Below are 10,280 nucleotides of genomic sequence, written 5' to 3'. Positions count from 1 at the left end.
CTGTTTAAAATGCAGCATCTCAGTTGTATTTAAATGTTGCATTTGACAAGGCCTCTTCCACGCCTTTGTTTTGTCTGCTGAGCCGTTCTGCGGTGGACCTGATGGTGTGCTTTTGGGCTCTTGTCCTGCTGAAGGCCAATGACAGGAGACTGTCTTTCAGGACTTTCTTGTAAGTTACAGAATTTATGGTCCCATCAACAACAGGCAATGCATGCGGGTCCCGAGGAAGGAGAGCAGTCACAGACCTTCACACCACAACCACCGTGTTTGTCTGGTGGAACGATGTTCTTTTTTCGGAGATGCTACTCTTATCTTATCTGTCCACAGAATACTTTCTCGTAGGTTTTTGGCATCACTTCTGGGAAGGTTATCTACGGTTCCATGTTTTTACCATTCCTGCATAATGACCCCCATTCTTAGGAATGGTGGGGTAACCCTCTCAAGGCTGACAGATGTCACCAAGTTTGCTTTTCATCTATTCTTATTTGTTTTTTAGATATGGGCATAATGCATTGCTTTATGAGGCCTAATGTCTTTTCAGTGATTTCTTGATGTCAGACGGTGATCAAACTGGGTTGTGGCAGGTAGAAATAAACCCAAAATCGGATGAACTGCAAAGAATTCATGATTTAAGAAAAGGGTGTGTTATGTTTTCAGGTTGGTTTTGACTGTTTTTCTCCCCTTAATTGAAGCTGCAGTATGTAACGTTTATAAAACTATGTTGTTGGTTGTTTTTGTTTTACATATTTCTTTAAAATATTAACAGAGACAGATAATCTGTGAAAAAAACGAGGTCCTTTGCCTCCTTCCTGTGTGCCCTCTGCAGAAATACGCCACAAAACCAACCAATGAGAGCCAGGAGGAGGGTCTTAGAGCTGTCAGTCACTCTCATGTGTGTGCTGCAGCTGCTCTAAAGGCAGAGAAACCACTTGCCAGGGAAACTTCTTATCCATCGTCGTTGGTAGCCATGGTAATTCACTTCGGCCACACTAGGACCCTCCCCTGGCTCTGATTGGCTGTTTCTGTCAGAGCGGTGTATTTCTGCAGATGGCTGTAGGACCACAGAGAGGAACTCAATTACTTGTCTCTCATTCAGGACATTGTAACAGGTTAAATAAATATGATAAAGAAAATGATTTTTTTATATGTAAAAGTTACCTTCTGCAGCTTTAGTAGGATTATAATTGTGTTGTATTGGCTTGTCTTTGGTGATAACGTTTGTTTGATGATCTGAGATAAGAAAGAGAAAAATATCAGGGGAAATATATATATATATACATATATATACATTTTTTTCATGTGTCTGTATCAATTTTGCTGAAATAATTTGTGAAACATAAAATAGTTTATTTAACTAATCACAAGAAACCCCATAGATCATAATAAGCCATAACAAATTACTGCCTGAAATAAATCAGTTACCCGATAATTATGTCTCCCCGTAACTGAATTGTTTCCAGACATGATTTATTCAGGCCATTTCATCGACTGAGCAAGAAAAATCCAGATTTACAAATCAGGGCCTGAGCTGCTGAAGTTGATAACCGAGCTCACGCTCAGTTAAAGCTCAATACACTGGCTTTGTGATGGTTCCTTACAAAACGCCGTCCGAGGCAAACATTTCAAATGTGTAAGAGGAAAGTAATGGAGCTGCAGCGCAGCAGACCTGGAGTCTGAAAGGTGAGAGACCAAAACCAGTCAAGTTGAATTTCTTTCACCATGCTGTAATCTTTCAGGTCCAGGCAGGAGGTCATCTTGTAATGCTGCTGTGAGACGGATGAACCTTTTCACTGCGCTGCGAGTGTCGTCCGTTTGGATGAAACCAGATGTTTCCCCGTTTTGTTGTGGGTCGATTGCAGTTTGTAGCAGCACATATCACATATAATGTGATTCCATATATTTGAGTTGTGTTAGAGTAAAAGATGCTAGAAATGAAGAAATGCTAGCATCTCCTAATGCTACAAGAAATGTAGCATTAAGGAATGCTACGTTTTGAATTTCATGCCATTAAAAGGTTTTGATGTGCCACATTTTAACTGTAGCCCAGATAAATATGATTACAAATCAGAGGTGCACCAGTTTCATATGTATGTGTGATTCATTGAAATATAATTAGACACTATTACACTTTGCTTATTACATTGCTTATAAACAATGACATTTATGTATTTCAGTTTAAAAAAACAAAAAAAATCTATATGTACAATTCTAGTAATATATTTAATTTTAATGGAAATTATATTTAAAAAAAGTTAATTTTTTCATTTGAAAGATTTTTTTCAAAACATTACACCGATATACAAGAATCATGTTTTTAAAAATGTATTTATTTCCAGTTTTTAATATGTTCTAAGTACGTCCAATGGATAACATATTTAAAAAATGTTTTCTTTTTAATGCCATCTATTTAAAATACACTTATCTAGATTTTTATTTTATTTTTTTACCTGGGATGAATCGTATAAAATCTGCTTGTTTCATACTTTTGCATGTTTTTTTTTCAGCAGATTTAAGAAGACCGACTTTTGAAGAACAAAAGGCAACCAGAAGTGTCAAACAACCGCATCAGAATTGTGAAACTCATTTTGAAAGAAAGGTGAAACACGGTGGCAGTGGATCTCCTCTGAGATCAAGAAAAAACACCTGACCGTTCCTGTTTCACAGAAGGATTGAAAAGTCATTTTGGACTCATTGCATCTGAAGAGCATTGGGGTTTCTACAACTGTGTTTGTGTGAGAACATGCACAGACGAGACCAGCAGCATCTGGAAACTGTGGCATTTAAAGCACGTTTAAAGGTGACATGCATCAGCCGGGGACACGGAAACCACACAGAGAGAGAGAGACAGAGAGAGAGAGAGACAGAGAGAGAGACAGAGAGAGAGAGAGAGAGAGAAAGTGGGGGTTGGGGGTTAACTGTCTGCTGGTGGGATCGGACACGCCGAATTTAAAAGTAAAATCACACTGGGAAGAAATTTGGGAATTGAGAAAACTGAAAATTTATTTTAAAAACTAAATAAATAATGTCTGAAATGTTGACAAAAGCATTACTTTAAAACCTTTTATTTTAATTATTTTTAATAACACTAACCTCTGTAAGTAGCCCAACATCCAGTCCAGTCATTGAGGTTCAATCCAGTTACCATGTGGAGCATTTTTGTCTTTTTTTTCCACAGGCAAAATTATTGTTCTGAGACGCCATTTGTCAAGTTAATGGAAGCCACTCTCCAAATGATGATGCCCCAACTCTGCTGGGACACTAGAAGCTGTGTCTATGTACCACTTAAGGGACACTAAGCCTTCATCATCTCCCTCAGACGTTTCGATGGCTCTATTTTTAAAACAGCTTGTTGGCTCTGGTCTTCCCGCAATATTAATCAGTGCTAATAGCTCTACAGTTCCAGTTACTTTCTCCTAAATGGTGATGCTTAAGGAGACAGGCAGCGTCTTCACAAACTCATGTTTGAAAATTCCAGCTTCACTGCTCTCCTATGGACCTGACTGTGTTATTGGTGATGAAAAAGCTTTTTTTTTTTTTTTTAAAGAAGTTTCAAAGAATTGTGCATTAAGAAGTCAAAACAATAAAATAGGTTCCTGAAAGAGATCAGTACAACAGACTGTAGACTGTGTATATAATATATATAATTCTTCTTATCATTATTGGTACTAGTGATTTGATTAATAATAAGAAAAAGTGAGTGTTTTAAATGTCACCCTGACTTTATAATAGGGTCAAAACAATTCTTGTCGTTTTAACTGAATGAATCCCAGTTTTCCTTTTTTTAAAGGTTGCTGTTTTGCATTTTCATTTCATAAATATTTGTCTTATTTAAAGTTCTGACATTCTACTTCTTTCTTCATTCTACTTCTTCATATTGCCAACCTGAGCCGCTGACCTCTGCAGCTCCTCCGAAGATGAAATGGCCTCATGTAAGTTGTTTGAAATTAAAAAATAACAAAGACGACAAAATAATTATTGGATCATTTAATGAATTGTGTTCATTTATTTATGTAATGTATCTTTTTTTCAACCTACCAAATGCTTGAAATTTGATAGCGCCACATATCGGTAGGGAAAACTAATTATCAGGTCGCCATTTTGAACTCGGCTCAGACATTCCCAGGCATCTAAGAGTCTTCCAGCGATCTTCGCTCTGTAAATAAGATCATAAACTTGAGTGCAATTGCCTGAATATATTGAGTGTAAAGTGCTTTAAGTGCTCTGTAAGATTAGAAAAACACCACGCAAGTGTGTTCGGTTCCCATTTCCATTTGTATGGAAGAAAAAGAGAAAATAAATTAGCCATTTCAGCGATATAAGTAGATTAGAGGAAGAAATAGTCATTGCAGGTTTTCCAGACCTTCCTAATGGGAGATGATGAGGCTTTTAGCATCTTCGTACATCTTCTTGCATTACAATTGCAAAAGTAAAAGAATCTTGGTTTAATTTTAGTTTTTCGTGATCCTGATGCACCCTGGCTCGTTTCAACAACATGACTGTGTTGCCCTGCGATGGATTAATAGCGACCCGATGAAATTCTGCGCTGCCCCTAAAAGTTCAGTGGACTTACTTTGAATTTTAACGAAACCTTAACCAAAGTCAACATATATATTGGCTCATCTTTTTTCAGTTGAATGTACTTTAGAAAACCTCTGTTACTCGCTAAGGAATGAAAACGCATCCAACGTATTCAGATGAAAATCACTCATTTAGGTTTTGTTAATACAACACACATAACTTGAGAGTTTCCAGAATAGCACACTCATGCACAGGGCAGAGTAAAAGCTCTGCAAAACACAGTCCACACATCGTTTATACCCCAAGGACAAAGAGTCATAAACACTGGAGAGACAGCAAGGCTCCCTTTCAGGTGCAAAAAAACATTTCCAGGACAGCTAACCTTGTCTTTGTACATTAGACGGGTTCATATGGTGACTGGTCGTAAGCATTAAGGTAAAAAAAAAACAACATACAATTCTAGCATCGTGTTTTCTAAAATTCTCTGTGAAACGTTTCGATGTCCCCTGTGTTGTCTTATGGTGTCGTAGACTGCAATGATTTCCAGTGTAAGATAACTAGATGATAGGTTTGTTATTTGGTTAATATAAAACTGAGTTCATTTGGAAAGGGGTGGAATGTGGCACATTTTTATTTCAGACTAGACTAGAGTCTTAGAACTTTGTTAATCTGTTGTCGTGTTATGTCTGGTTTAATCTTTAGGATATTTGTCTGGGCCAGTTACTGTTTTTCCCTGGAGAAATGACCTTCGTGGGAACAAAGATCCAGAGAGTCTCACACACTTTGTTCCGCCTTTATTATTTTTTCCCCCTTACTGTTTGTAAAAAAAAAAAAAAAAAAAAAAAAAACCGGATGTGTTTGCCTGCTAGCATAGCTCTCACTTTGAGCTATTCAACAGTGTATAATTTATGAGCTCTTAATATTTCGCGGAGCATATTATTAAACCTGACTGAGTGATTTTCACCTTGGTAGCATCCCTCCCCCCTCACAACATTTCAGAGGCGTGAGCGCTACGTCAACATGCAGCGGCTCTACACCGCATACGTCATATTTATGCGACACGCCGGACTGAAAACAGCAACTGCTGGCTGCTTTTGTACTTTGTTTGCTGCGTCTTGTTAATTTATCGAGTGAATGCGTTTTGGTACCTCTACCAGTTAGTGAACTGACAAAGATAGCGGTAGGTTTTTCTTTTTACAGCTTGTAAAATGCACCAATTCAGCCGGAGCTAGTTAATCCAAGCTGCGTTAACGTGCTCCTTCCTACATGTGTTGTGACAGTGACAGGTTTTACATTTAGTGCGTTTTCTTGCTCACGGCGGTATGAGTTATGGCTACGGCGGTGGAGGTGGAAGAAGAAGCAGAAAAGGAGGTAGAGAGTACAGGGATGGGAGCAGAGAGAGACTGGACAGAGGAGGAGGAGGAGGCGGCGGCGGCGGCGGTGGCGGTTCCGACCTCGACCAGGACCGAGGAGCAGGAGGAGGTCAGAGGGACCGTCCTCCTCCACACCTGAGGGGCCGGGAGATCGGTTTGTGGTACGCGCGTTATGGAGCCGTGAGGAGGAAACAAGCGGACCGTAGATCGGTATGAGCCTTGCTGGTTGACTCTCGGTCGCTGTAACTTTGGAAGAACAGGTTTTGGATTTGATCACAATGATTTGTGCATTTGTTTGCAGTTGCCTTTTATTTATAACAACTAGTACAACGTCACTGATGTAATCTGCTTTCCTTTTTTAAAAAAAATATTGAGCTATGTAATGTTTTGTCCTACATCGATTTGACACAGCTTTGTGATCATTTGCCTAATGGTGTGCTAACCCCCTTTTGTTGCCTCAACAGCTGGGATGTAGACATTGGACACCAAAGGGTTTGATGTGTTTTCAGACTTGAAACCCTCACCATTTGGACGTTTTTTGAACTTGCTCAATTCATTAGGCTCGCCTGTTTCTCCCCACTTCTTTCACAGTAGCTTTTAGAACCAAATTCTTACTGCCTTATTTATTAAATCCGTTATCACGACAGGCCTAATTTCACTTCCCTTTCTACTCCTTGATAAAGACGACTACACTACTGCCTTCACCTCTGCTTCTAAACGCCCCACAGTCCTTTGCCGCATCACGGTCACATGACCAAACAAATACCACGTGACCAACTCCCTCTCCTCTCCCTTCAGAAACAAATGGCAACAAGATGCAAATATATATCGGTTGTGAATATCGGCCCAGTTTTATTTATCGGCCTATACAATGACACATTTTGTCCAATACCAATGTTGGTCCCGTCTCTAAAACTTTCCTTTCCTGTGAACTGGATGTGCTTAGTAGGTTGGTGAAACACAACTATTGTGTAATGTATTTGTTCCAAGCTAGAATGCTCTGCCCGACTGGTGCTGTGATTAGTTAGAAAAGTCAAGTAGAACCTTTTAGCGATAGTGCAGTAGCAAGAGAACATATGTATGTATGTATGTATATATATATATATATATATATATATTTTTTTTTTTCCCCTTTCTTCATATGTGTGCAGCGGGCCGTGGTCCATATGGACGAGGCCAGAGAGGAACACATCACCAAGCTCCTTAACTCTGTCCAGAGTGACCCAACAAGAGACAGCAGGGGCGCACAGTCCTCAGCGTCTGACGCCTGGCGGACAGCAGCCAGCAGCAGCGGCCACTGGTGAGAGCTGCCAGTGACATCCGCTGTGCACTCGCTCACTGCCGAGCTTACGATGTAAAAGGATGCATGAAGTCAGATTATTTGAGTGTTTGTAGCTGATGTTGTGTTTTATTACCATGTTGTGAAATCAGTTACTTTGATGGGGATATCCCTGAAGAAGAGAAGCAGAAGTTGGAGGAAGAGGAACAGAAGAAAACAAGCCGCACATCTCAACGGTATGTTATGTTGTCATATTTAAATTAAAATAAACCTTTGAAAGTCATTTTTTGCCAATCGTGTAAAAAGAATAACTAAACTATAACCCTTGTCATCCTAATGTGTGTGTTATTTAATGGGGTTTTTTTTTCAGTGGCTCCTCTACAGCAGCTAAAGATGAACCTCCAGACAACTGGGATGAAGATGATGAGGACGACGTGGAGAAAGAAAAACCGATGAGCGAAGACAAGGATCTGGAGTTCTTATTTCAGGAAGTAGTCAGTGACACATCAGTGGATGAGGACTTGAAAAGAGATTTGCAAAGCAAAAAAACTGATCGAAATTACAAAGAAATGTTGGTAAGTCTGTAAATATAAAATTTAAATTTGCTGTCAACAAAATGTCCAATAAATTATTTTTTTGTCTTCAAAGTACAATATATTAGTATAGAGAAATTTTCTACAGATAACTTGGTATAGATTTTCACCAACATTGTGTGAGCAGGATGTTAAAATTTCAGGCTTAAAAGTTTAATTTTCAAGTGCAAAATAGGACATGCATTGTTGACAAAACGGTACTGCTGAATTTTGCTGCATGATGTAATGAGGCTGGAGTTGAAAGCAGAATATGTAAAGTGTGAATTGTTAATGTTTAAATTAAATTTGATGATTTTGAAATTGTACAAAGAAATAAAAACCTGCTCTTCATCTTTTCATCTCTAGAAATTCAGGGAAAAACTACCATCATTTGGAAAGAAAGAGGCAAGTACTGCTGCTTTACCTTCCTTTTAAGCAGTTGCTTTCCAACTCACCATTAAAAACATGTTGCATAGAAAAAACATACATATTTCTTTCTTTCTTTGTTTTGTTTTTTTTCTTTTTTGCACAATCTCTTACTTTCGTCCCTTCCGTCTCCCCGCATCTCTGATTTGGTCCACAGGATCTGGTGCGGCTCATCAACTCCAACCGCGTCTTGGTGGTCAGCGGGGAGACGGGGTGCGGAAAGACCACTCAGGTCACCCAGTTCATCCTGGACGACCACATCAGCAGAGGGCGGGGCTCGACGTGCCGCGTGGTCTGCACGCAGCCCCGCCGCATCAGCGCCATCTCCGTAGGTTTTCTGCAGCCCTGCATGCGTTGACTCACGTTCTCGTTTGTCTACTAATGAGGAATGTTGTTGCGACGCAAAATTCGGTTTGCTAAATTTCATGCATGACTTGTCCTGATAAAACAGGTTGTTGTTTTTTCTTTTAATGCTGGCTCTTTTCTTCAGTGGAATTGTGTGTGTGTGTGTGTTTTCCTCTCAGGTAGCAGAGCGTGTAGCTGCAGAGAGAGCAGAAAGTGTAGGAAATGGAAATTCCTGTGGTTACCAAATACGCCTGCAGAGGTAAGATTTTTCTACCTAATGACTGCTGATGCATGAAATGGAGGTAATGGATTTGACTTTAAAAAGCTTGCTGTGTATTTAACTGTCAGAAAACACAGTTTTTATGTCCTCTGATTATGTGATTCTTAACCTGTTCCCGATTTAAACTTCATGCCAGCTTCAGTTATCAGAGCAAAGCCAATCATGACTTCATAAACGGACAATTATTTTAATCCGCAGCATAAACCTTATGCCTAAATTACAGATAAATCTAAGATAAATATTCAGCTCATTGGAACCAGATGTTCAAGCTGAGCTGCATCGTCTGGTGGTTTTTAAAAATACACCAAAATATAAATATAGTGGGATTGTGTTTCTTTCGGTCGTCGATTTTTCAATTAGAGTCAAATGCCTTAAAGATAATTGGACACTGCATCAAAGTGCAGACAGACAGTAACTTAAATGCGCCCTAGGAGTTATTAATAATCTCGTTAGTGTATCTAAATGAATACTTTTAAATCAGGCATCTGATCTGATCCGAACAGAGCGGTGCTCATCTAGCTGAAAAGCAAAACAACAAAAGCCAGAGAATAATACTTATAATGATAATAATAAAAATCGATTTAAGAACTGAAGACAGCTTCTATGAAGGTCTGGATTAGCATCAAAGAAAGACGTCAAGCCTTTCATCTGAGGCTTTATTGCTTGCTGAGGATTCTCAGCAGCATATTGCAGGTGAATGCTAATTGAAGCAAAAACAAATTGATAAATCTCAGGAGAAAACGGTTTTATCTGGCGTGAGTCAGGATACAGAAACTTGAGCTTTCTAAAATAAGTGATACATAATTGTCTTTTTTTTTTCCTTGCACCAGAATATGTAGTTGTTATTCATCCACTTTTCTTATAAAATGACTTTAAATCTGTACCACCACCAAGCTTAAATTCTAGGTGAATTTAAAACGACGTTCTTTAGAGATACATTTGTGTAGCTGCTGCTGCGCTTTGACTGCTCACTGTTGTGGTCTCACAGAGCACAGCGGTGAACAGTGTGATACTGCTTTGTTAAACCTCTAATGATGCACCAGGTTTACTTAGAAAAAAACAAAAAATCAAAGAAAAGCTGACATGAAAACTTTACAGACTTGCTCCTTTTATTCCCTCATTGTGTAATCTAGTTCTGTTGCCAGAACCAGAATCTTGCTGCATTTAAAGCCATTTGCAGAAGTAGACTGTGCTGCAAACGGACTGCTCATTGTTTTTATTTTTTATTATGTTGTGTTTTAATGTACAGCACGTTGTATCAGCTGTGGTTGTTTTAAAGTTCTTTATAAATAAAGTTGGTTTGAGACAGAGACTGCGGCGGCAGCGTGTCGGTTGGTCTGTGTTACCCAGAAAGCAGTTGGGCACAATATCGCAACACCAACACCGTGAGTGAAACAATGACTGGGGCAGCCTAATACATAAAGCACTCAGGGACCACTTCTTTACAAATGTGGATGTGTAATAATAGAGTATGGCACAAATTGGCA

At 39.2% G+C, this 10,280-nt stretch overlaps 1 protein-coding gene across 4 annotated transcripts in view; it reads left to right on the top strand.

Annotated features, from left to right (window-relative positions):
• Positions 1-5,512: 5,512 nt before the first annotated feature.
• The window catches only part of dhx36 (DEAH (Asp-Glu-Ala-His) box polypeptide 36), a 37,026-nt gene continuing 32,258 nt past the window's right edge, over positions 5,513-10,280 (top strand). Inside the window, exons 1-8 of one of the 4 annotated variants that reach the window (XM_008425856.2) lie at positions 5,517-5,698; positions 5,805-6,101; positions 7,043-7,191; positions 7,323-7,406; positions 7,541-7,745; positions 8,109-8,147; positions 8,326-8,496; positions 8,693-8,772. In XM_008425856.2, the coding sequence (XP_008424078.1) occupies positions 5,841-6,101; positions 7,043-7,191; positions 7,323-7,406; positions 7,541-7,745; positions 8,109-8,147; positions 8,326-8,496; positions 8,693-8,772 (989 nt within the window). In that variant the 5' untranslated portion in view covers positions 5,517-5,698; positions 5,805-5,840. Of the gene's footprint in view, positions 6,102-7,042; positions 7,192-7,322; positions 7,407-7,540; positions 7,746-8,108; positions 8,148-8,325; positions 8,497-8,692; positions 8,773-10,280 lie in introns of all 4 variants that reach the window. The other 3 variants (XM_008425855.2, XM_017308255.1, XM_008425854.2) reach the window with 3 other exon arrangements.

The sequence above is a fragment of the Poecilia reticulata genome, linkage group LG13, assembly GCF_000633615.1.
Source record: "Poecilia reticulata strain Guanapo linkage group LG13, Guppy_female_1.0+MT, whole genome shotgun sequence".
NCBI lineage: Eukaryota > Metazoa > Chordata > Actinopteri > Cyprinodontiformes > Poeciliidae > Poecilia > Poecilia reticulata.
Note: the sequence above shows the minus strand (reverse complement) of the source record. Positions and strands in the feature narration are given on the sequence as shown.